This window comes from Lepidochelys olivacea, assembly GCF_965140295.1.
Source record: "Lepidochelys olivacea isolate rLepOli2 genome assembly, chromosome: 10".
Lineage (NCBI taxonomy): Eukaryota > Metazoa > Chordata > Testudines > Cheloniidae > Lepidochelys > Lepidochelys olivacea.
In genome coordinates this window covers 77,638,880-77,666,489 of record NC_140420.1, presented here as the reverse complement: position 1 = coordinate 77,666,489, position 27,610 = coordinate 77,638,880, and the positions used below count along the sequence as shown (strand labels likewise).

The window sequence follows — 27,610 nt, the reverse complement described above, 5'->3', positions numbered from 1 at the left end:
CCTTTGTATCACAAGCCTTTAAATTTCACCCAGTTAATTGGGCTCAATACAGTTAACCCTGTATTGAGCCCAATAACTTGGGTTTGAACAAAGCATTTCAGTCCTCGTGACTCTTGTGTGCCACAGGCAGAGAACAAGAGAAATCATAAGAACGGCCATACTGGGTCAGACCAAAGGTCCCTCTAGCCCAGTATCCTGTCTTCTGACAGTGGCCAATGCCAGGTGCCCCAGAGGAAATGAACAGAACAGGTAATCATCAAGTGATTCATCCCCTGTGGCCCATTCCCAGCTTCTAGCAAACAGAGGCTAGGGACATCATCCCTGCCCATCCTGGCTAATAGCCATTGATGTACCTACTCTCCATTAACTTATCTAGTTCTTTTTTGAACCCTGTTCTAGTCTTGGCCTTCACAACATCCTCTGGCAAAGAGTTCCACAGATTGACTGTGCACTGTGTGAAGAAATACTTTCTTTTGTTTGTTTTAAACCTGCTGCCTATTAATTTCATTTGGTGACCCCTAGTTATTGTGTTATGAGAAGGAGTAAACAGCACTTCCTTATTTAATTTCTCTACACCAGTCATGATTTTATAGACCTCAGTCATATCCCCTCTTAGTTGTCTCTTTCCCAAGCTGAAAAGTCTCAGCCTTATTAATCTCTTCTTATACGGAAGCCGTTTCATACCCATAATCATTTCTGTTGCCCTTTTCTGAACCCTTTCCAATTCCAGTATATCTTTTTTGAGATGGGTCGACCACATCTGCACACACTATTCAATATGTGGGCGTACCATGGATTTATATAGAGGCAACATGATATTTTCTGTCTTATTATCTATACCCTTCTTAATGATTCCCAGCATTCTGTTCACTTTTTTGACTGCCGCTGCACATTGAATGGATGATTTCAGAGAACTACCCACAATGACTCCAAGATCTCTTTCTTGAGTGGTAACAGCTAATTTAGACTCCATCATTTTATATATGTAGTTGGGACTATGTTTTCCAATGCCTGAGGCCGCTGCAATGGCTGGCTATTGATTAGGTGAGGTGTGCCTGGATGATCTCAGCAGATGATCCATGCTCCATGCTGTAGAGGAAAGCAAAAAACACTCAAGATCCCTGCAAATCTGACCTGGGGGGAAATTCCCTCCTGACCCCAAATCTAGAGATCAGTTTGACCCAGAGGATTTGAGCAAGACCTAGCAGCCAGGCATCTAGGAAGAGGATTCTCTCTGTGACCTCAGATCCATCTGTCAGGTGTCCTATCTCCAGCTGTGGCCAATCCCTGATGCTTCAGAGCAAGGCAAAACTACTCCCAGAATATATCTGACCAATGGTGCCCCAGGGGAAAAGCTCCTTCCTGACCCCTGTAGCCAACCAGCTAAAGCCCTGAAGCATGAGATTTTATTATAGTCTTTGTCTTAATGCAGATTTGCAAGGGTCATGGGTGTGTTGGGGGTAATGCTTCTGCTTTGTCCATGACCCATGAAGGAAGGGGAAAAATAGAGGGATTCATTCATAGTGCAGTGAGGTGAGACTATATGGTTAGTGGACTATTCTCATCAGGATGTCCAGGGCAATGTTAACGGTCACCACAAAACCTGAATTTTATTCCGTTCTGTGCAATTCCCCAGGGACACTGTTAAATGCACTGTCAGGAAGGTACTCCCAAGGAAGAATGCAGCACATAAAAGATCAGAGTGGCCTAAAATAAAAACAAACAAACAAAAAGAAAAGCAAAGCAAATTAATTCCACAGAGATTAGGGATCAGTGTGGATATCTTCAAATGGTCTTTTGAATTTTATGGGATTTCACAGGTGGTAATCCAGAAAATCTCCTGCCAGACCTTTAGCAATCATCAAAGCGGCAAAGGGCAAAACCTACCTTGCAAGTTCAGCGACGTAGCTGTATTGCCCTTGGGATCATCTAATTATTGGTTCATTTCCCCATCTCAGTGAACTAACGGGCACACTAGCTAGAGTGACTAGCTTTTCAAAACATGTACTCCCAACAGAAATACAATGCATCCGATGCAGTGAGCTGTAGCTCACGAAAGCTCACGCTCAAATAAATTGGTTCGTCTCTAAGGTGCCACAAGTCCTCCTTTTCTTTTTGCGGATACAGACTAACACGGCTGCTACTCTGCATCAAGCACTTTAGTAATTTGGACAAAGAGAGGGACTGATAGTTCAGGGAGAGAAGCAGGTTTCACCCACTAGCCATTTGGGAAGAGGGGATAGACCAGTTCTACAATAATCTGTACGTTAAAAGCATTTCCCGTCTTATTTTCATGTCACTGCACTACTGACCACTCATCTGCCAGACTCCAGGAGGATCCCTGCACCCTTGGAATTCACTTGGCGCAATTGACCATCTCCTTCCCAGGAGACATACCACACACCATACCTGCCTCTGTACCTGCACGCACTCGGTTTCTTGTGGTAAAAAAGGAAATCCGCTTTGTTTTAAACCCCTCCTCGCTCCTGTGGACGAAACAAAATGCACAAAGTGATGCTTGAGAAAGACAAAGCCACGCTGGGGGGACATTCACATGAACCCGTACTGTTATGGGCCCACCCTTTGGGACCTCAGCACCTTGTAGGATTTGGACCTCTGCAAGGCTTCACAATGTCAGAGTACAGCCTTTGCTGGTTCCCATTCCCATGAATGTGGAAGAGGAGTCCGAGCCACACAGTTCAGCAGCAGTTCTGAACACCACCAAAACTCAGAACCGTCTGGACCCAAGGGTTTTGGTTCAGACTCATCTCTGTCATTCAGCACATTAGCCTAGCTCTGGGGCATCGTGTTGATTCCATTTGGGAAATGCACACTTGACTGCGTTCTCTTTACTGCTATCAAGGCTTAGGAGATTGTCAAATAGCAAATTGAGAGACTCTGGAGAATAGCCTTTCCCTGTTACAGTTAGTACTGTGACATGGTGACCCACGAATGCTATTGTGGAGGCGGGCCGAGACATTTCTAGAGCATTTATACATCCTTCTTTATTGACATGGACCATGCAGACTAGTGGCAGGGCAAATCATAATGAATCTAGCAGAGCTGCTGGGCATACATCCAGATGATATACATGCAAGCTGGATGCGCTGACAGTCACCGCTGGAGAAGGGAACAGACCAGCAAGTCTGCCTATCAAACGTCCTTATAATGTTTTCTAAATGGAAAAAATATCACTCCGAATTTTTCTTTTCTTTTCTTTTCTAAATCACCAAAGTCATTAGTCTGGCTATGGGCTAATGGCCTGTTACATTTTAATGAAAAAAAAACAAACCCAAAGATTATTAACATTTTTCAAAACACGTACTCCCAACAGAAGTACAAAAGTTTAAGCCCAGACAAAATGCTTATGGTTAAGATATGCTCCCCACAAATAAGTACTTGCATTGGTAAACCACTCAGAGTGAAGCGTGTTCTACATTTTATTACCACTAATAATTATTCACTCATGATATAATGTCATGTGCTATATCCAAAGGAACTATGGGTAATATTTCTTCAATGCCATGGGTGTACAAGACACTTTGGAGATGCAAAAGAAGATGTGGTCCATGCTGTACGGATAACTATATGTTATATAGAGGGAATTAATTCAGCGAGTCTGTCAAAGCATTGTCACTTTCTACCACATGTAAGGGATCGGTTTTGTTATTAATTTTTAATCTTTAGTTTAAATTTTAGCTCTGACACAAACTAAAAGGAACACTTACTTCCCAAGCTGATTCTTAGAAAGATCCAGTGATTTAAGTTGCCTGCAAGTCCACTTATCTTGAGAAGGCAACGAAACTAACTGATTTCCCAAAAGCTTCAGTGACACCAGCGCCTGAAAGAGGAATAGGCTGCACTTACAAGAAGCAATCCATTAAACAAGCAGAAAGAGGTTTGGTAAGTACAGCTCCTTAAATCACAGGAAAACTAAGAAAGCACTTCTTATTTAACAAAGAGACTAGCTTCCTAGGATATAAACATTCCCCTCCTTAACTCTCTCCAATACACACATTTAGTGCATCTCCTTTTAGCCCAACACAATTACTGAAAGATTCAACTATAAATTCCAAACGTCAGCTTTGGTGTTAATGAAACAGTCCCATGTAGATAAGAGATATGTTTTATATGGATACTATGCCATATGTTTGTCATAGGTGTTGCATATGTGTGTGGATTAAGATATGAGTGGGCCCTCTCCTACTAATTCATATTTCAGATTATATATTCTCTTGTATAAATCCAAAATGTAAAATGTGAGCTACCTATACAGTAGAATCTGCATATATTTTTGTTACATGTGGTTTAGATTATTAAAAGTAGATTTGCATTTCCTTTCACCATTTACACTATTGGTTTACTCTTTACTTGTACTCAGTTTCATTTGCTTGCTTTCATGTATTAAGTAGCACCACGGAGATAGGGTGAAATTCCAAATACCACCTCCCTCCTAAAAAGTTAATTGAAATTTACAAAAAATTGATTTATGCCAGATTTTGTAAATCTCCCCACTCTCCCACCTTGCTTTACAAATAAATTTGAAGCTAAAACCATTTGATGGTGTCCCTTTAATAAAACAAGAGTAGATTTTCATTGAAGAGATGTTCTCAAGGTAGTAAGGCAACAGGACAATACCCAAAAGGCACTATAAAGTGCTTTTAAAAGCTGGAAAAGAAGATAGTTTTTGAAATGTGTCAGCATTAGATGGAAAATTGGGGATGAGGGGTTCCCCCATGAGAAATTTCAACTTTTGATTAAAAAATGTTTTGGCCTAAAATTGAAACTTTTGGGATTTTTGGCCACAATGTTTTTGTTTTTTCAGCAAGTCAATGTTTTCCAAGAAAATATTCATTTTGTCAAAGATCCAATTATCCATAGGAAAACAGCTTTTGACTGAAAATTTAATCGAGTCCTAGTCAATACATCCCCTGATGTGATCTGAGATAAGCAGAATTCTAACCTAGAAATGCCAAATTCTTTCTAGCATAACTCCACTGAAGTTAGTGTAATATACCCAAAGTCAATGGAGTTGTGCCAGCAGAGAATTTTAGACACCATTTATGTTCCATATGCCATTAAGGTTTAGTGTAAATGGTGGATACCCCTTAAGAGGTTGTGCTGGCATGGTGTGGCAAGTACTTAATCAAGCCACAATAACACTGTCTCAGAAAGTGAGATTGTTCCTCTGCGATGAGGTCAAATAGAAGAATAAGAAATCGGAGTGGGACCAGGGTAGCCGCCTATCATCAGGTGAGTAGGTTGGTATTTAATGTGTAACTTGCACAGTGCCAGGACAGGGGCACAACAAAGCTTTGACATAATGCTAGAAAAGTAACAAATATAGATAACTGTGAAATATTAGAGAAGGCCATTGGAAGGGAACTGGTGAAGGAACATGCTGAGTCAATTTAAATGCTGGAATTGAACGACACCAGAGACTTCCAGAGAAGTATAAACAAATTAACCATACAGCCTTCCCCCTACTCCACCCCCACATTTTGTCAAAATCATTGCTCATTTGGAATCAACCTCAGTTTGACAAGAAGAATCTGCCTCCACCCAATACTTTGTGCCAAGTTCCCTGCAGGTATCACCACAGATTTCCAGAATCGTGACTGTCCACTGGCAAAGTTTCAGGGGGATGGGGCGCTGTCAGGAGCAAGAAATGGACCATAGTAGGTAACTTCCTTCTCTTTTCTGCCACAACACACAATAAGGGAACTGTCATATAATTTAAAACAGAGTGGAAAAAGCTACTGTCACTTACTTATGACAGGGGCTGCATGAGTCAACCTGTAAGGGATCTGGAAAACATGACAGGACTGCTTTGCATATGTCCCTCAGAGAAAATTTCCTGGTCTTTCTCCAGGAGTTATCAACTTCTCTAGAGACGTGAGCCATGACTTGGAAAAGTACCAGCTTCTTTGGAAAAGGATAATGGGCTCTACAGCAAAGCTGAAAAGGACCTTGTGTAGGAACATCTGTGCTGCACAAGGGATCATAGAACATGAGCTGGTTTAGCTTCCCCTTCTCTTGCCACATCTGAACAATGACATATCTAAATCATATTCTTTACCGTGGACCAGGTCCTGACTTTAGACCCAGCACTGACCAAAGGGTGATGGGTGGACTACAACATTCCAGCAGCAGCATTACACCAGAGATGCTCCTCTGAGACACACTTCTTCCTTGCTCCATGGGCTTGGGATAGTAATTTACTGCTGGCCAGTGAGCATGTACGCACATGCGGGCTGGCATCAAAGTTCTGTCCATTTTCCACCCCTCGCCACCTATATAAACCTAGAGAGGGTGCAAGTGGGTGAGTAGTCTCATTTGCTCCAATGCACCCACATCCAAGATGAAGGTTTATTGTTCTTATTTCCTCCGATTCCCTTAGGCACACATGTAATCACATCTCAGTCTAGCTCTGGGTAACTTGGGTGAGTCGGCACTTTTTAATGTTATCTGATTAGGACTAAAGAAACAGAGATGTGAGCTGGAGGTACCTAGGATGCCCAAGTGCCTGCCAAAGTATGCCAGCTTCTAAATCACACAGCCCAGTGGAGAATTTATCCAACTCCACTTAGACACGCTGCCCTGGGAGCTATCACATCATGCGCAAATCCAGCCTTCCATACACAAAAACTACAGTGTAGGATGAAATGTGACCCTGGAGCACCATCTAGTGTCCAGCATTTGCTGTGTCGACTGAATCTCTCCCGTTTGTATTTTTACTATCTTCAGAGAAAAAAAAGTGATGTTAGAGTCAAGTAAAGTAAAAGTGATGTTAAAGTCAATAGCACATAGATTTCATCCTTCCGGAGATGTGCCAGGATAGAGGAAATGATGAGCAGAAATAATTAAAAATATATGTAATGAAAAGGCAACTCGCACATGCAGAGGTCACTTGTAGCCTTCTGCAAATAATAATTTAGGAAGAAAGTGATCTTCTCTGTTCCTATTAGCGGGACAAAGCCAGAGGCATCTCTCTAGCACGCTCCTCCTTTCCCTTGTGGGCATTCCATTGGGAACAGGCTAGCTGAGTGGGATTGGGGAGGGAGGTGAAGAATTATTTTCAGTGGCATTGTTCTCCCACTAACTTTATGGGGATTTCAAATGAAATCAGGGCTGACCAGGATGGCTTCTCTTGAATGTGGCTTATCTTACACCTTCCTGTCAGACGTTTTTCCTGCTACAACTGCTCCCTTGGTGTCCAAGTAAACTGACTTAGACAGACATGGACATATGCTGTCACCACTCAATTTTCCATGCTGGGTAGAGCTGTGAAAATCTTGGCACTTTCACAAATGTTTTCCTTGATTTCAATCCACTCAAGACTATGCCCCTGTGCTTCACAATCTGAAATGGAAACTCAGATGAAACCGTTGAGTTCTGCCTTGGTTCATGTTGAAACCACAAATTCTGAACAAGTTTGGAGCAAAATCATGAATCTGTCCTATTAGCTGGAAAGAGGCCCTGCATTTGCATGAAAGGTTTGTCAAACACAATGAACCTTTCAATGAACATGGTCTGCGCTTTGAGTTTGTAACTAACCTTAACCCAGGTTTCCTATGCTACCAGGTTTCAAAGCAAGTATTTCACACAGCACTAATGTGGACCCAATGAACAATAATACTTCCTGCTTATATAGTGCTTTCTGGGACAGATTAACAAACTGGCCTTCCCTTCTGCACTCATAATGACCTGTGGGTGCAATTAAGTTAGACATTGGACGTCTAACTCTGACTTGCAACTACCAAATGGAGGTTGGTTTAAAAAAATGCAGTCCTAAAGACACAGCTGCAGGCACCAAAATAGCTCTCAAAGGAATCCTAAAGCATGTTACAAACAATACACAAGGATCATTTGGGACATGGCTAAAGTGCACCTTTGGAGAAAATGGGGCAGCTATTAAATATTGCATGGAAGGCCCGCACAATAGCTCTGCACACGGAGCAAAGGGACATTATCTTACTGAACACACAAAGATCCTCTAATCCCTTGTTCATAATCACATACATGCTGCAGTTGGTGTTTCTGTCCTGAACAGGTTCTGTTGAAAAAGCTCTAGGAGGGTTTTACACTTACTTCAAGTTGGAAAAGTCCTTGTGGAACTTCATTTAGTGAGTTCTCAGAAAAATCCACTTCTCTGAGGTGATGTTTCCAGAAAACAGTCAATGTGTCCGGGAGGGACTCCAATGAATTTCCAGATGCTTTGCAACATTTCTGGAAGCATGAAAAAAAAAATACTGAGACAATAACAAATTCTAAGACACATACATCTTTCAAGAAACATGCTGATCAATTGTCACGTTTTATACATTAACACGTTTGATTCATGCAGCCTTCCTAGTTTGTTTTTTTTAAGAGTAACTACTGCACAACAAGGAATTGTGCACTTGTAGGTCTAAGATCCAATTCCTGCAAGTCTAATTCCAAGCAACCCCCAATAAACTTTACAAGCATACACTTAATTGATAGGCAAATCCATTTTTAAGGATATGCATTTTAATTGTTACTTTGAAGACTGTAACTCTTCCCCCCCAAATATATATTTAACCAACAAAATACTTTCTTGCACTCATTATTTTTTACCACTATCCATGAAACACTGACATTTATCTCCTCCTGAAATACACAATGACATGTAGGTATTGATGTCTCATAATGTATCCACTGGCTTGATTAAAGTTAATCTGAAGGAAGGCTGTGGGTTTTGTAACACGACCCAGTACATCCTTCAGTCATATGCGCAGGGTCCAAGCTGTTTGCTTTATCCATGGCAGTGGTACCATTGGCCCTACTGGGAATATCCACATGAACAGAGTTGAACCGCAGTGGATCTCCAAAAACCCACCCTGAAAATCCAAAAGTTAAAATCACCCTGGTATCACCACTGCACTGGGAGACCAGCTTTTCAGCCTAAGAAGCTAGACAGAGTCTTAATGTAGCACATCCCATTTCTTTGCACTGTCCTGTGCGTGGAAAGCTTTCCTCATTCTTTTGCTCCCACCAGAGCAGTTTGACTTACCAAGGGGCAGGCCCAGGGGTCTGGAAACACTTTCAGATTGTTTCTGGAAACATTGAGGATGGTTAGGGATTTGAAGCAGTAAAGGAACAGTGTGGGGAGCTCCACCAATCTGTTGTCAGACACATCAAGTTCTTGCAGTTTCCTTAATCCAATCCAATTAGTTGCTAGAAAATACAAAACACCACAAATTTAGTGAAGGGCTGTCACTCGGGGTCTAATCTTGCATAGTGCTCAGTACTTTGTGGGTGTGAGCCAAAGCCCAGTGACGTCAGCAGAAAGACTATTGACTTCAGTGTGCTTTGGATGAAGATCCCATAGCTGTACTAAGCACCCTCATGACCACCATTGGCTTTGGTGGGTTAGAGGTCAAAGGAAGCCTGGGTGCCCCTTGCAAGATCAGGCCTGGGAGTGAAAAGTGTAAGGGTAACACTGATCACTGGAGCTAACATACCACTTTCCTCATCAAATAACTTTTCCAGATAATTTTTGGTGGCAATGAGTTTTTGAAGTTTTGTGAGATGAAGGAATCCAGAAGGGAGAATACAGAGCCTGTTGATGGACACATCCACCTCAAGTAACCTGCAAGTATGGAAAAACATCCAACAAAGCATAAATAAAAGCATGAGCAATGACTAGTGTTGTATAAAGACATCTATTTTATCACATTTTTAGCTCCCCTGGGGCAGAGGTATGAGGTATGGTTCTCACAAGCCATGCCAAAAGCCACACTTTAAAACATGACCATCCTGATAATTAACTTGGAAATAACTGTATTATAAAGTATGGAGCAGAACTGAGTCTTCGTAGTGAAAAGATAAAACCAAGAAGCTCTTCATCTGCCCAAGGGGCATAGGTTCATTTGTTCTCTTCAGGTTTCAGTCTGTCACACATGCACAACTGATTGATCTGAAGCAGCTCTTTGCACTTGCTATCCTTTGATTTAAGGATACAGCACACACACCTTGTGCATATAATTTCATCGGATGACCGGACGCTGGGCAGTTCGGTCAGCTGGTTGTCAGATAGGTTCAGTTTCCTGAGGTTTATCAGTCCCCACGGAATCACGGATGGGAGGGAGGCCAGGCAGTTGGCAGACAGATCGAGCTCAGTTATCTGACATGAGATATCGATCAGCCAGTCCAGATCCACCCAAGGCAGCTTGAGATTTGACCAACTCACAGACAGTGCCTGTATGCCAAAGAAAGAACAAAAAGCAATTTTAATATGACTCACTTGCCTTATGGTAATAAGCCAGGGCCTGTTACAATACTGACAAATCATCAAATAGCTGTAAGTGCTTCACTTTCCATGCAACTAGTTTCTAGGAACTCAGATGACCCAGCTATGAAATAATGCATTGATGTCAGAGGCCCTGATCACAAAGCTGCTCCGTGGGCTTCATCCAATGACCCAGTGCCCAGCTTAAGCAGTGGAATCGCTACAGAGCTGGTCCACTGAGGGTGAAGTGGTCTTCCATGAAACCTACACACTCTTCTCTGTAGGATGCAGGGTAGATCCTCAAACCCTGCCCCATCCTATACTGTGCAGGGAGAGGAGCTCTGTGCCATCCAGGAGGCACTCAGATGCCTCAGTGATGGACACAGCCTGAGAACCTAGATGTGGATTCATACTGCAAGTCCTTCTTAAATCCCAGCTTCCCCACCTCTTTCATGTCTTGAAGCTATACCGGGTCCTTTGCCAGGGGGATCCTTGCACCTCTGGATCTACAGGCTCGATTTCCTCCAAGTGACACTCTTCCAAGGACTAGTTTAGAGTTGTGCGTGTGAAGCAGGTACAGGATTGCACCCACATCTGAGACGTGGGGTGGAGAGTGCGAAGCACTCAAGGAGTGCTGCCTAAAAGCTTCTGGAAAGGAGTCGGTGCAAGCCCATAGGGTAGATATGCTGCACTTGGGTAAAAAATTTCATGCACCAGTGTGGTCAAACTACGGTAACTTACACTAATGCAAGTCACACGTACATGAGAGGTCTGTACCACTGCAGCAACATCGGTCTAGCAACACCAGTTCAAAACTGCCCAGTCTGGACCGGCCCTAAGAGGGAGTTCCCGTAGGAGATTAGCAGCAGTAGAATAAGATTTATCGCTGGTGGGCTGTTTGCTAGAATACATAATATTTTCACATGTATCATTCTTCCCTATCAAACCTTGGAACATCACCAGCTCTGAGCCATTTCAAGGAGTGTTTTACAAAGGCATGTCCAGACCAGGGGAAGAATGAGAGCTGCCCTATTGGAAAGAGTGTTTGTGAACAGGGGAAATTTGCTCGTGAAGTTAGAAATAAATTGGCAAAATAGCACCATTTGGGCAGCACAGCGGCCTGTGAGATAGCACAGCGGCCTGTGAGAACAGGACAAAAAGAACACTGCATCCTATTCTTATCAAAGAAAATCTGAAAGTTATTAAAGGCTAAAACAAAGTGGAAGTCTGAACTACCATGAACACTTGGGAAAACGTGACCACCTAATGATCGTCTCTGCATTGAAACAACGCATGGGCAACACTTCCAAAAGTGCCTCAGTGACTTGGAAGCCTAAGTGCCATTCATTTGCATGGAGACACAGGCTGCAAAGAGTCTAAGTAACATTTGAAAATGAGATTTAGGTGCTTTTGAAAATTTTACCCCAAGAGTGGCTTCAGATGCTACAGCAGGGGTGGGGAACTTATGGCCCATGGGCCGGATTAGGCCCATTGGTAAATTTCACCTGGCCCGCAGCACTGGAGCTGCAAGGGCTGGCTTGCCCTGCCACAGAGGGGTGGGAGGGGGAGAAGTCCTGAGTCTTGGCACTTCTCCCCCGGGCTGGAGCTGCAAGCGCTGGCTTGCCCTGCCTCAGGGGAAAGCCCCAAGCCTCTGTGCCCCCCATGGCGGGTGAGTGGCCCGCGATTAATTTTTTTATGTGCGTCAGTGGCCTGCAACAGAAAAAAGGTTCCCCACCCCTGTGCTATACGATATAATGCTAAACCCTAAAAACTGGGATTAATGGAGTGATTCATGAATGCACCACGAGGAGGCAGCAAGCAACTGATAAGCTGATTTCATTTCCTTTTAAATTCTGAATTTATAGCCCCGTGATTTATTTTTACATTTTATTTTAAATGAAAAGGAAATACAAAGGTGGTTTCCAGGTTGATCCCAAATGCTTATTTGGTATACAGAATTCCAGATAAAGAAGAGCAAGTGGTGAAGATGCAGAGGAAAGTGGAATTATTATGAATAATTGTGCAGTCTAACAAATAACAGTAACAATATATAGGATACATATAGTCCTTTAGACATAAAAACACTTAACAAATATTCACTAACGAAACCTCAGAAACTTCCTGTGAACTAAGAAGGAAATTATTATTATTATCCCCATTATGCATATGGGGAAAATAAGGCACAGAGGGCCATGGACTTGCCCAAGGCCACACACATCACACTGCTGTGTGGCCATGGCATCTGATACAGGCTTCCCCAGTCCACAGTGAGAAATCAAATTACCCAGGGCATCCAGTGCAATGGTGACTACAGAGCACCCTGTGCAAAGTACATTTCAGAGATTTTGCAATGACACCAAGTGAATGCAGTTTTATCACAGAGTCTCTTGTGCCTCTCTGTTTAATGGTCTGTTCCTTAACAAACCCCAGTGGCTACATTTTATATGTCAGCTGTAAACATTTACTCCCAGCTGAAGCTTGTAACAGCCCAAAAGCAAATTTATTTACAGCATTAGACAAAAATCAGTGGGCACACTTTTGAGTTATGGTATAAAGAGGGCATAAAACACAGACAGGTCTGGGCACCCTCCTCCACTGCCATCATTCCAGAATACAATCAGAAGGATGCTGCCAATTAGTGCTGGCACAACAGGGTTGTGGGAGTTAATAAAACTTCAGCTAAATCATCGCACAACATGGGAAAAACTCTTCCATATGAGGAGAGAAAACATGGGCAGATAAGCTAGCAGAATTTCTTTTCGATCATTACCCAGATTGCCCCTTCACCAAGAAGAGGTGGGGGAAAGATTCAAACATGTGGGATTCAAGAAGCCTATCTAAGGCTAGGTCTACACTAGAAGGTTTACCAGCTTAGCTATACCAGCAAAACCTCCTAGTATAGACAAAACTTATACCAGCAAAAAGTGCTTTGGCCGGTATAGCTTATACTGATCTTATGCCACTATAAGTGCATCTACCCAAAGGCTATTTGCCAGCATGGAAAATCTGCAAAACAATCAATCAAAAAAATCACACCCCTAACCAACATTACTATGCTAGTAAAAGTTTCTAGTGTAGACCTGGCCTCGGACAATGTTAAGAGGGGACTAGATCACGGTCTGTAAGTACCTCCCTGGGGATAAGATTTCTAATAGTAGAGGGTTCTTTAATCTAGAAGACAAAGGCACAGCAAGATCCGATGGCTGGAAGCTGAAGTTAGATAAATTCAGGCTAGAAATGAATCTGTTATCCGTGAGGGGAACTTACAATTGGAACAACTTCTGCAGGGGATTCTACATCACTTGGAGTCTTTAAATCAAGACTGAATGTTTTTCTAAGTGACATGCTCTGGTTCAACCAGAATTTATGGGCTTGATGCAAGAGTGACCTGGGCCTGGTCTAGCCTTAAAAGTTTTGCCAGCTATGTCAGTTAAAGAAGTGATTTTTTACTGACATAGTCTTGCCAGGGAAAGCTCTAGTATAGACACAGTTATACTGGCAAAAACAGTCCTTTTGCCAGCACAGCCTGTTTTGTTTGGGGAACTGGTCCAAGCTATACCAGCAAAATGATCTTTCTGCTGGTATAAACTGTGTCTACACTAGGAGGGTTTGCTGATATAACCAGAAAACCTCTTATGTGTAGAAACGGCCTGGGTGAAATTCTACGACCCATTATGCAAGAGGTGAGAGTAAATCATAATGGTCCTGCCTGGCCTTAAAAATCTACAAATCTAGGAAACAAGAGGCTGTCCACTGATTGCCTTGCTCCCCACGTCTCTGACACCTGCATCAGCAGGCAAGACTGGGAATAGCGTTTGAGCTGGTACCATGAAGGTGACCACAGTATAAGTGTCTAGGCAGAAAGACAGACAAGTCATGTGCTGTCTACTCGATCGTTCCCCTAGCCCTGCAAAGCATTTCTCACTCCGTGGAGGAGTGCACCAGGGGCAATGACTCAACAGAAATCAGCCATCTTCTTAGCCTGCCTCCTTCCAGCTTGCTGTGCACCTTCCACAGCAGGAGGCAGGTAAGTGGCAATGCCACTCCCCGCTTTGGTACGAGAGGAGTCTGATCTGGGCCCCTTCCCCTTATGGGAGCAGAGGGAAGAGTCAGATCCCCTATATAAACAGAAGAATTGAAATATTTCATCAGTTTCTGATTATTATTTCAGTGACAAGGTTTGTTTTCATATAAACATCTGGAGAGGCTAGGCCTGAGAAGCAGAGCCCAGCAACCACAACAAGCAGTCCTCGGCACGGGACCGGGGGGAAGGGTTTGGAAACAAGGTGGCTGTGTGCCACCTTTGTTCCTCAGTACCTACCCCAGGGCCAGCTGGCAGTCACTTGGTAGCCTCATGATTACTCTAAAGCTACGTCTACACTAGGGGTGGTGATTCCCCTGCTGGTGCACACATACTGGAGGTATCGTGCGCTCGGTGGGCGCGGACGCACAGGTCGAAGCAGAGGTGGCATGGCCGAGAAGCCCTGCGTACATACCCACTGGCTTCGGGAGGGTTTGTACGTGGCATGGCTCCGTCGGGCCTCCGCGGCAACTACCCATGGGGCTACACGGGTACTTATACTCACTAGCTCTCATCAGAGACACAGCTTTAGTTGTGCTCTGCTGGCTACGAGCCCGAGGGACCATTCCAGCAGGCAGGGAGCACTGGAGCCCAGCAGGGTTCTGGCCAGGCCTAACACGCCCGCTTTGTTAAGGCTGAGAAGCCCTCCACCAGCTGAGGTAACCCCTGGCTGGGGGAAATCCTCCACCAGCCGGTTAAGATGGCTTTCCCCGTGCTTTGTACTTCTGGAGCAATACAGACTAGGGCGGGAGTCCGGACTGTCCCTGAAACCTTCCATAAGCAGAACTTCCTCATCCAAGTTGCAAAGAACAAAACAAACAGTGAAGTTATATTTCAAAGGTTATTTCAGTGTTAATAGTCTAAGGTGCCACTAGCATTATCATCACTATTATTATTTATGTGTATTACCATAGCGCCTAGGATAGGAAGTCAAAAATGAGGACCCCCCCTTGGCTAGGCACACAAGGAAAATGTTTCACACATGAGCTTTATGTCGACAGTCTAGCACTCGTTTTGCAGGGAAATCTTGTAAGGGTTTCCCCAACCACTCCACTCCAAATTGCTGTGGATGTGTGAAAGACCATTTGAATTCGTGACTTAAACCCACAAAAATACGGAAATCCAGAGTTGCAGCCAAAACCCTGGGCTATTGTTCCATCCAAAATGCTATACTTAGTAACTGCAGTCATATATGGGACCTATGTCAGTGCTCTGACATTCTCGCAGTGTTGGGAATCAAGTGCCAGGTGTTAGCCAGCCTGGTTGTTTAGTTTCCACTCTAGGGGAGGAAGGATGGGTTAGTGAAGGTTGTGAACAGGGACCCCAGAGACCTAGATTCTGTTCCTGCTCTACTGCAGACAACTTGTGTGGCTTTGGGCTAGGCTCTATGGCTCATTTCCCTATCTGCAAAATGGGGATAACAGCACTTTGCTTCTTCACAGGGGTGTTGGGAGGAGAAATACATAAGGACAGCTCAAGCAGGGGAAGGGAAGGAGGCAAATGGGGCCCAGCTGGAACCATTCCAGCCCCAGAACCGTGAAGGAGAGCCTTCCACCCTTTGGAAGCACTAGGGCCCATGTGGTAGCCCCCTCTCCTCAGCCACGTGGCTTTTTGGAAAGAAAGGGCAGAGAGAAACCGGACGGAGACTGAAAGGGCACCGCAGCTGGAAAAAGCTGTTCGAGCAGGGGCTGATGGACACTGATGGGGTTGTCAGACTTTTTTCTACAGACTTCATGCTGAACATTCTCCCTGCTGCGCTGACTGGCTGTTTGCTCCAGCCCCTCCCTCGAGCTAATCCCCTTCTAACACAACGCCACTGAGTGGACTCAGACAACAAAAGCAACAAATCATGGCGCTGACACGACCTTTGCCATCATCACATTGTTCACGCTGCTTCTGTGTTCTGTCCCCTTCCTCTGCCCTTTGTCCATCTTGTCTCTTTAGATAGTAAAAAACTAGGGGCGGACTGTGTCTACGTTTGTACAGGGCCTAGCACAATGTGGCCCATTCTCAGTCGGCCCCTAGGCACTACCATAAGCATAACAAATAATAATAGATAGAACTACCATGCTTCTGTGGGTGCAAGAAAGACCATGTGTCTCAATTGCCTGTCATTCATGTCTTACCTTCTATTACTGTGTATCATTTACAAAGAAAATGCAGAGTCATGATCCTGAGGTTATTTAATGCTCTAGAAATCTATCACTGTAGCACTCAGGCTGACTTCCAAAGCCACCTAAGGGATTAAGACCCGAACTGGGCGTCCAAATCCCCTAGGCATCTTGAAAATCTTGGCATTAAGCCTATTTCCCCTTGTTTTTTCCTATCCCCCCCACCCCCAGATGTTCTGGTTTAACTTGGATTTAAACTTGGAGAGTGGTCAGTTTGGATGAGCTATTACCAGCAGGAGAGTGAGTTTGTGTGTGTATGGGGGTGGGGGGGGGTGAGAAAACCTGGATTTGTGCTGGACATGGCCCACCTTGATTACCATGCACATTGTAGGGAGAGTGGTCACTTTGGATGAGCTATTACCAGCAGGATAGTGAGTTTGTGTGTGTGGTTTTTGGGAGGGGGGTGAGGGGGTGAGAGAACCTGGATTTGTGCAGGAAATGGCCCAACTTGATTATCATGCACATTGTGTAAAGAGTTGTCACTTTGGATGGGCTATCACCAGCAGGAGAGTGAATTTGTGTGGGGGGGTGGAGGGTGAGAAAACCTGGATTTGTGCTGGAAATGGCCCAACCTGATGATCACTTTAGATAAGCTATTACCAGCAGGACAGTGGGGTGGGAGGAGGTATTGTTTCATATTCTCTGTGTGTATATAAAGTCTGCTGCAGTTTCCACGGTATGCATCCGATGAAGTGAGCTGTAGCTCACGAAAGCTCATGCTCAAATAAATTGGTTAGTCTCTAAGGTGCCACAAGTCCTCCTTTTCTTTTTGCGAAAACTTGGCTGCAATGCCATCAAGAAAGGAGCTTTCTTTCCTAGCGAGCACTTAATGATCTCCCCTAGCTTCGCAGGCAAGCCTGTCTCCGTGAATGTCGAACTCTCAGAACCCCAGGGATTTGAATAAACAAGCATAGAGTGGCAATGTGTTGGGGCCACACAGCTGTTCTGTTATTGGCTCCACAGAGTGTGCCCGATGCTCTCAAGTCCTAATAGACTAACAGTCTCTGTACACAGCCTGCCCGTGAATCACTTACTGGTTTCAATATCACCAAAGAAGGCTTCTACAGACTCCTTTCCTCCTACCGTGGTAAGCATTTTGCAATCATCTGACCCCTTCCCAGTCTTGAAAACTAACTGGAACTAGTCAGGAGCAGCCTGCTGCTTCTAAATGGAAGACTTTGGTTACATTATTCATCCACAATCGAAGGAGGTGTAGGATAATTGGCTGGAGTTTTGCTGTTTGTCCTATTCTGTAATTTCCTTTCAATCTTGGCAAGCAGCTGGCTACTTGATTCTGCAGAAGTATAAAAATCCTTTCTAGCTAAATTACTTTCTAAAATTCTTTCCTAGTTAAAATTCTTCTGCTGGGTGTGGTGATGCTGATTTACTAATTACTAATGAGCAAATAGTATTTACCAGAAACCTAGGCTGTCTGATAAGCTCTTATACCTGTCTAATAGACTGCCACTCTTGCCATGGAAGGGACAATGTAAGGATTGTAGGCCCAATGCCAGAGTGACGCTGGGGCGTAGCCAGTGAAGATTTCTGTAACAGCAATGGAGCAATCAGCATGGTGAAGAAGCCAGAGAAGACTCTCTCTCTCTCTCTCTCACACACACACACACCCCTGGCAAAAGGGCTCATTAGGAAAGTTGCAACAGTTTATTTTGCTCTTTTCCTATTTGTAATGGAAAAAAATATTCCTGACACTACATGCAGCTGGAAAGTTAGATATATCTGTGTACAGACCACGTTCATCTAAATGTCCGGAATCTGTGGCCTGCTCAACCTACACTTTAACGCAGTGGATATTTTGGTGATTGCAACCTGTTCCTATATAAATGGAGCGTTTCCTCTTTCTATTGTGGCAGTGGCTGGGTGGATTTTTATATTAGGAAAAAAGAGAAACAGGCTTAAGAAAAGTGAGAATTAGCCCTTCATCTTTCTCCTTCTGTAGCGTGATGGAGTGAAAGCAAGTAGTGCTCTGAACAACATTGCGGCTGTCTGAGAGGTACAGTAGGTGTAAACAGGCTGTCCTAATAATAAAATCTTGTATGCATAGATTTTAGGTGAAATTCACTGCTGTGCAAAGGGCCAGTACCCCCTTTTGAGCACCTAACTGGGATGTTTTCCATCCTCTGAAAGCAAAGATGGAGTAATCTCTTTTCTTTTCTTTTTTTGTCCTGTCCTGAGACTAAAAATATTACCACCTGGTCTGCCTCACTCAAATGGAGAGAGTTAGTCTCCAATTCCCATGGGATGTTATGGAGTCTGGTGCCAAATTGCCCACTGCCGATCTTAGTGGTTGCTGTTGTCTAGTCCTTGCTTTAATTAGAGGAAAGAAAAAGATAATGTTTACTTTCCTCCTCCTTCAAGCTGGGCTTTGGGGGCATATTCGTCCAAGCCCGGATTCAGCAAACCATCCCTAGTCAGGAAAGCACTTAAGGACGCAATCAACTTTAAGTGCACACGTAAGCGCTTTCTTGAACTGTGTTGTTCCAGTTATTCAAAGATCTGAACTTCGCAGAGACATCAGGCCAATTTCATGCCTGGCAGGAGTCCTTTGATGTCAGGGGATTTACACTAGGTGTGAATTCTGGCCCAATATATCAAAGCTAATTCAAACAGAAAACCTAAAATATTCAACATACAAAAATAAACAGCAACCATGAGAAACAGGGCCAAGTTTCTGCTAATCGATTAATCATTCCAAACTCGTCTCTTCTTCACTCTTGGTGTAACAATAGCAAAGTATTAAGCCATTTATAATAGAGCCTATGTTAAATATTGTCAGGATATTCACAAGGAAAACTCCTGTACTGCACTTCAGACCTGTATTCTGCGATGGGATATCCACTCCGTTGGAAAGCACCTCTTCTGTACAAGCACGAGTATGTTACTTAGTTGTCTCAGCTGCTGTTCTGGATTCCTGGGCTTAATTAATCTCCTTTTATTCATCTGTTATCAAAAGCTAAGAAATCACCTTAGATTCATCCCCACTTTCTTCCACCTCCACCTATGAGACTTCCTTGGGAGTCTCCTATAAAACTATTTTGCTAGCTCCAGACTGTAGTAAAATGCCCTTATCTCTACAGAAACTCACCTGCTGTTCTTGTGACATATGACATCCAGCCTCTTTCTCACATTACATAATGCAACCCCTAAATTTACAAGCATCAGCCTCCTGTGAAGCTAGTAGCATATAATCACAGAGCTAAAGTGACAGCTTGGCCAGGAGCCTAAACTTGAGTGTTTTGCACAGGACAATTTATTGCTGCACAGTAAGCTGTGTCTTGTGCAATTCTGCAGTCTGGGAAACCATCACTGTTTTGGTGACAAGTGTTCTGGCAACAAGTGTTTTGGCGTAATCTGTTAAAAGAACAGCTTTATTGGAGATTTTACTCACTTTATGTCATTCCATTTTGATTGCAGACAAGTATAAATTGGGCCAATGTACAGGCTAGTGAAGTTAAAAAAAAGGCCAAGGGTAAATCCTGCATGACTTTACAAGACTTTTAATGGACTGTCAATAATGCATTTATAGTACAATATTTATATGCATAGAACAATTTTTTTTAATATGGTCTGTGCGTGCACATGCAATTTTTAAGTGCGTGCACTTCCACAAAGAGTTGTTGTTTTTTTTGCTCACTATCACCTATGCATGCAACTGACAGAAGTTGCAAAATAAACGCTATTTGTGTACACAAACAGGTGTCCTGTTACCTGTCTGTGCAAGGTTGTACGCACATAAATGGAGTCCTCCCCAACACTCCACTGATAATTTGGTCCATTGAGATTTTCTATATTTCATAGCTCTTGGGTATTTTAGTGAGGGCTACACAGACTTTGAATGAATATAAATAAAATCATAGCTCGGAGTTTCCAAGGAACTTTCGGGAGCCAGCGTCTGCGATTTGTGTCCCTAACTTCCTTTGAATATCCCAACCCCAGTGCTTTATACCTAATATTAAGTTCTAACAGGTGGGTTTGAAAATGTGAAGAAGGGATGTACAGTGCAGTTCCTTTCACCGGACAAGCTAAAAACAAGCCCTGAACTTGCAAGAATCAATCTCATCACCAGGCCATATAAAACTGAGGCAATGTCTACATTACGGAACCTATGCTGGCATAGTTATATCAGCATAGCTCTGTAGTGTAGACACAACCCAAACAGACAGAAGGAATTTTTCTGTCAGTGTAGGAACACCACCTCCCCAGATGACAGTTAGCTATACTGATAGAACCCCTCTTCCATCAACAAAGCTGCATCTACACTAGGGGTTTTGCTGACATAGCTGATGTAGCTATGCTGGTATGACTTAAGTGTAGACACGGCGTGAGTAAGGCAGAATTTAGCGTTCCTAATTAAATTAAGAGAGTCGGTAAATCAAAGGGCAACTGGGTAAAACAGAATTGACATGTGTGGATTGAAGTTCCTGTCTTGTACAGCTTTATCTCGAGTAGTCAGAGGGAGCTCTGGCAATCACATGGAGAAGTGTATAACACTAGAGCCCCTTTATTTATTAGTATTTATTATCTATAAAGCCAGAATTGAGGCTCCATTGTGCTAAGTTCTGGGAAAACAGCGGCACTGACCCTGCAATGGGATTTGTATAAGCAGAGCTTTTTGCCAATGTCATCTCCCTCACCCGATTTTCTATGACCTGATGAAGAACATGACTATTAAAGGCTCAGGGTTAGATATTTATTTTTAGCCTCAGTTATCTAAATATCAAGGGAGAAGGGAAGTGATTTGAGATCATTAAGGTGCTGGAGTACTGAGAAAATGTTCTATTGATCATCTACATACCTATCTATGTAGCTCCGAAAGCAGGTGTTGTGGGACATAACCCAATTTTGGATAAGAGGGAACTGTGGATAACTGAAGTTGAAATAATGAAGAGGATAGTGTAGTCAAACAAGTATGATAAAACAATGAAATATAATAATACTTTGCATTAACACAGCATCTTTCATCTGAGGATCTCAAAGCAATTATCACAGGTGGGGAAACTGAGGCACAAGGCTGTTAAGTGATCTGCCCGAGGTCGTGCTATACATCACTGGCTAAGTTATGAATGCCCCCCGCCCCGACCCCAATCAACCTAAAACTTATTAGCTTCTTATTCACAGAGGAACAAAATGACTGCACCCCATATACATCCTACCAAAAAAGGCATATAAAGGACCTGAGCGTGGAAAAGTAAATATGAACCATTTTTATTACAGCAGTGACACCTGGCAGCCTTGACTGACACCTGGGCCCTACTGTGCTAGGCACTGTACATGGACACAGTAAGAGGCTGCCCTGATGTTGTTACAATCTATATAGACAAGAGAGACAAAGGGTGAGAGAAAAGAAGCTCTATTGGCCATATTTGATGGATGGGGCACTGAGGCACACAGAAATTAAGTGACTTGCTCATGGTCACACGGGCAGTCTGTGACACAGCAAGGAATTGAATGCAGGTTTCTTGAGTCCCAGCCCAGTGCCTGTACTACAAAACCAACCTTTCCTTTCCCAAACACCATCATAGTTCATGCATAACATTAAAATGACCAAGTGGAAATGACTATATATATATTGTGGCTTGCAAAAGGATATCGTTTAATGGACCCAATTATTTATGGCTTATACTTCATCATTGACTTGTAAGCTACTCTGTAGCAGACATAGTGTCAAGTTGCTCTGTATCTGATAGCAAACCACCTCTTAGATGAGAAGAAAAAATACTCATTGCACAATATGCAAAGATAAGCATCAATTATTAGTATGATGCTTTCTTATAACACCTTCTCAGAAGACACATAAATGGCTACTTACTGTTTTTGCTGGAGCGCTACCAGGTAGTAAGATTGTTTCTATGAAATATTTCCTCAAAAGGTGCTTGCTAGAATCAGGACTGTCCATCAGGATGTAAGAACAAAAACAAGCCCCGTTCTGAAGTAAAAACACAGCTATATCTTCATTCCCTTGAAAGAAAAGACAGACTATGTGTACTCTTGTTTTCAAAAGGACGAAGCCACAAGGAGCTATGGAACTAACCCTTTAAAAAAAACAGCTTGGGTGTGCAAAAAAGGAACTGCACTAAATAAGCCTGTTTCCTCTAGCTATGCTCCTTGCTACAGTCAAACCTTCAAAACATTGAACCAAGTTTGGCTGCTGCTTCATTTTTAGCATCTTGTAAAGCTGTATGTGCAGCAGTGTTGTAATATACATGATGTCCATTCCAGATCCGATCTAGGTTTCAAAGAGTGTATCTGATTGATATATGTTTGTTTATGAGGTTCTTGCTTTGTTTAAAAAAAAAAGAAAAAGAAATTCTAACTAGACAATTGAAACAGAGAATTTATTATAAGAATTACCACTGGAGGAAGTTCTGAGTCTCCCATGGTTTGAGTTTACTCCATTTTGCAGGGCTCTGCCTTAAATTTGACAAAAGGCTCAGGGCCAAATTGACAATGGTGTCAATCCATAATAACTCCAGATAAGTCAATCCACATTGACATCAGTGTGAGAGGGAGAGAATTTGTCCCATTCTTTAGAAGACATTATCATCAAAAAAGGGACACAGCTGCAGAATGTGCAATTACATACCTGCCTTTATAGCAGCATACAGTGGTAATCTCTTAAGAATTGGAAATTCATTCTTCCTTACTGCGCAGCTCCCGGGGTCAGCATTGTAGGTGAGGATTAAGAATTTAACTATCGCCAAGTGTCCCTGCTGGCAGGAGATGGCCAGCATCCAGTTCAGGAGTCGCTGGAAATTACTGGGACCTATCAGAACGATAAGACATGGGCTTTATTTGCTGCTTTTGATGCGAAATAGTTGATCATTAACAACTTAAAAGGCAGGACGTACAGGAAGGGGCCCCCAAATGGCCAGACCGTCGACTATGCTGTTACCGCATCCTTTAGAGGAATCCTAACCTGACTAGATGCACTCTCTTTTCTTAACTGAGGTGGATGCTAAGTGCTGTCCATTCTGTTCTTCATTTCCCATCAAGACAAGAGGCACAGAAGCATAGAATATCAGGGTTGGAAGGGACCTCAGGAGGTATCTAGTCCAACCCCCTGCTCAAAGCAGGACCAATCCCCAACTAAATCATCCCAGCCAGGGCTTGGTCAAGCCTGACCTTAAAAATATCTAAGGGAGGAGATTCCACCACCTCCCTAGGTAACGCATTCCAGTGTTTCACCACCCTCCTAGTGAAAAAGTTTTTCCTAATATCCAACCTAAACCTCCCCCACTGCAACTTGAGACCATTACTCCTTGTTCTGTCATCAGCTACCACTGAGAACAGTCCAGATCCATCCTCTTTGGAACCCCCTTTCAGGTAGTTGAAAGCAGCTATCAAATCCCCCCTCATTCTTCTCTTCCGCAGACTAAACAATCCCCGTTCCCTCAGCAGTTCTCACGACATTCGCCCAGCAGCGCTGGGGGCCCAGAACAGCATCAGACTCGCCATGGGGATGCATGGCTGCAGAGCAGGTACTCAGGGAGACGCCAGACCCATGGCAGTGCTCAGTTCTGTACTAGCTCTTCACAGGCCAGTGCAGAAGAGGGTTGGCAGCCGGTTAGCAGGCTGCAATTAGGTGAATCGAGGGCCTATAAATCCCAGCAGGATGACTGAGTCCAGAGGCTTCAGAGTGGATGAGGGTTGGTTTCCAACCCCCAAGATAGCCCATTTCCTTAGGCTTTGCACAGGGATGTGCCTGCCTTTTGCCTTACATGATTAAATGGCTTCCTGACGTGGTCTCTCAGCGTACACCGCAGGTGTTCCTCATAAACCTTCCCAGACTTACATTTAATACGCACAAACTGTCAGTTTCCATTTATGTTACCAAGTAACATCCTGCATAAAACATTCACAGCAGGTGCGAGCTGGAGCCCTGCAAGGTCTACTGTATATGCTTGAATTTACATGCAACTTCTTCATAATTTCTCAGTTGAAATTACCTCACCCTCTTCACCCTTAGCAACTCCATAACACCACCAAATCTCCTGAAAGCCAGGCGCCAGTTCGACAGTGAGCTACGGACTCAAACACCTTAACTGGGCCATCCCTTCCCAAGGAGAGTCATTGCAGAAAATCTGCCAGAGCATGACTTCTGGCACGGGATATATAGGTCATTTATTATCATCATGCCCTAGTACTGATCCAAGCATGATATTCTCATGGTAATCAGTGGGGAGTCCTGCATAAAAATCTACTGAAGGTTATGCTGCTTGTAACTCAGAAAAAAACCCAGAAAGTGTAAAAGAAATCGTTGCAATCTTCTTATTAGTTAGCTTCAGAATCTACAGGGACTTGGTCAGCTTCAAACTGATCGAAATTTCCTGTCTTACTAAAACCATCGTTGATGACTGAGACTGAACAGATTTTTTAAAATCAAATTTAATTTTCACTGTTTAATGTGGCTCGCTTCCTCCTCTTTCCCCTGCTCAGCTTGGGTCATAAAAATGGTCTGGCCAGTGTGATTTTCTGTTCCAGCGACCCAGCACAATAATGCAATGTCTGCATTGCAAACCTGGCAGGGGGATGTTTAAACTCAACCCCCAAACTGTTTTTAATAGAGATGGAAACTTTTCTATTGCTATTTCATTTTCTAAATGTGTTTTTAAAAATTAAAAGCTCATCTACCTGTCTTTGAACGGGTTCATCCTGCTTCCACTGAAGTCAACGGCAAAAAACCCATTAGCCCTCATGAATGAAGGACCAGGAGTTTAAAACGGACTGCCCTGATGCCTAGAGTATCCAACCTTGTAGGGCTGCACCAGACCCCTGCATCTGCTTTTACGCTAGGGTTTGGAGCTTTAGCCTTTTCCATCAGCAGTAACTGCACATCGTTGAAATAAATAACATGTTCAAAATAACAAACAACCCTCCCGAAAAGACAAGCTGAAAAGGCCAACAGCAAAAGAGAAGAAAATGTAGGGCTGCCTGTGAGCTCGAATCAGTGCTCACTCAACAGGCTCTGGCTCTGGCTCATCTGAACTGTATCACTGCAGAGTGCCAGAACGCTTTTTTAAGTGGGATTGTGCTTTCTGAAAATACTTTCTGTTCTCTGCAGGGGCTGGGATGTCACCCAGCTGTGATGACTGATAGGAATTGATTGCCAAAAACGGCTTCTTGTCAGCAAACATGGAATATTTCTTCCCAGAAGGGAAGTTGTCTCAAGGCACAAGGGATATCAGATCCTGCCACCCGTTTCCCCTTTCTGGAGGAGGCAAAAGAAAAGCAGTGCTGGTCTGAATCTGCAACACAACTGTGCAATCCCATGAGGCTGAGGCAAAAGTAGGTGGGGAAGGTAGAGAACAAGCTGGTCACCGACAGTCAGTCAGACGAACAACTTACCGAGCAAAGAATCCAATAATTCCTTCACAATGTCCTCATGTCCAAAATATGCTGCCACCACAGCCGGATTATCATCATTGGGTTCCGTCGGTAACCCCACCAACGCTTCCTTGAGTAAATACCGCACTGCATGCAGATCTCCATACGCTGATGCAACACTCAAAAGCTGGCACTAGTGGAGAAAACACAGCAGAATAAGGCAAGGCAATCTCTCCCTCCGGCATCTTTTTCTGAGGACTATGAAGTAGGTAGACAGTGATGACGGAGGCCTTCTAGCTACGTACTTAAATGTCCCCCATCACTGTGGTATATGAACTCTATTCACAAACACTAATGAATTTATCATCACAATACCCCTGGGAATTATTATCTCCATTTTACAGATGGGAAATTCAGACAGAAAGAGATTAAGAGAGCAGGGTCACAGAGGAAGCATATAGTAAAATCTGGGCCTGAATACAGACCTCCCAAATCTGGGCCTGAATACAGACCGCCTTTCATTGCCGATTGTAATACTCAGTACTTTATATTACTGTATTACACACACTATGGCTTTTGGGCAAACCAATCTCTCAGCTGACAAAAATCTCTTTTCTGTAAATGCCCTTCTAAATTATCTCACTGACTCCATCTGTTTTCTGTATTGGAACAGTCTACTACACTGAGTAGATAAGATTTTACATTTTTTGTGTAACCACAGAATGCAAGTTTTCATTCTATATTAAAACAACTCAGTATCTTCCAAAGATAATCAAGGTCTGTGATGTAGACTCTGGAAGAGGCTCAGGGCAGCCAGACACATTGTACATTTCCTTTGAATTACCTCATATGAAACCTCAACCTTGACCTGAAGGAACCCCACCTCCCAGAATATCTAGAGTGATCAGCTCCTGCCAAGCAGATTTGCACAATCGTTCCAAACTGCACCATGACTAGTGCCCACTCAGTTGCTGGCGTTATGCAATGCCCCTGGAGAGGTCATTGCTGGGAACTGACGCTGGGACCTCTGGATCTAAACGCATGAGCCTCTCCTGTCAAAGCTAAAAGAACCAGCAGCCATAAGTAGGGTAGGCGAGGTAAAAGTCACACTACTCTTGGCATGAAAGAAGCCAATAGCTTTGTCCAAGTGGCTGAAACAGCCCCTTTATCATCTCCAATGACATCCAAACAGAAATGGAACAAAAACAAAACTCAAAGCACAAGCCCCTCTTGGGCGAATACAGATTACTAAACCATTTACCCCATAATCTAGAATGTATTTTGCCATGAGTGGCCTCTTTTTCTAGAATCATGAAACAACATGGAAACTGCCCCCCCCTTCCTCCCCAAACCATTTTTACAAAGTCATTTTTCTGAGTAAAACCATTCACTTTAAACACTCAGTGAAGAACGAATGGTTAATTGACAGTTTCTGAAATGAGGGTGCAAGAGTTATCTTTTCCCTTCCCTGCAACCAAGCAGATCATCTTGAAATAGCGTCGAGAAGTGAAGAGCTAAATGTTGCAGGGCTTACTCAGTCCTCACCCAGGCAAAACTGCAGTAAGGTCCAGTGGCCAGGGCAGAGGACTGGGAGTTGGGAAATTTGGGGTGAAATCCTGACCCCATCAAAGTCAATGGGAGTTTTGTCACTGATTTTACTGGAACCAGGATTTTACCCACTCTCCACTGACCTGCTATGTGACCTTGGATAGGCCAATTCACCTACCTGTGCCTGTTTTCTCTCCACACCATTGGCTCTCTTGT

At 43.5% G+C, this 27,610-nt stretch overlaps 1 protein-coding gene across 3 annotated transcripts in view; it reads right to left on the bottom strand.

The window, feature by feature from the left end:
* LRRK1 (leucine rich repeat kinase 1) overlaps positions 1-27,610 on the bottom strand; it is a 109,661-nt gene that overhangs the window by 50,357 nt on the left and 31,694 nt on the right. For 2 of the 3 annotated variants that reach the window (XM_084640816.1, XM_084640817.1), the window contains 9 exons: positions 25,868-26,039; positions 23,106-23,285; positions 22,332-22,480; positions 9,996-10,222; positions 9,486-9,613; positions 9,035-9,198; positions 8,092-8,229; positions 3,729-3,841; positions 2,410-2,486 (listed from right to left, as the gene is read on the bottom strand). In XM_084640816.1, the coding sequence (XP_084496942.1) occupies positions 2,410-2,486; positions 3,729-3,841; positions 8,092-8,229; positions 9,035-9,198; positions 9,486-9,613; positions 9,996-10,222; positions 22,332-22,480; positions 23,106-23,285; positions 25,868-26,039 (1,348 nt within the window). The remainder of the gene's footprint in view (positions 1-2,409; positions 2,487-3,728; positions 3,842-8,091; positions 8,230-9,034; positions 9,199-9,485; positions 9,614-9,995; positions 10,223-22,331; positions 22,481-23,105; positions 23,286-25,867; positions 26,040-27,610) is intronic. The other variant, XM_084640818.1, reaches the window with a different exon arrangement.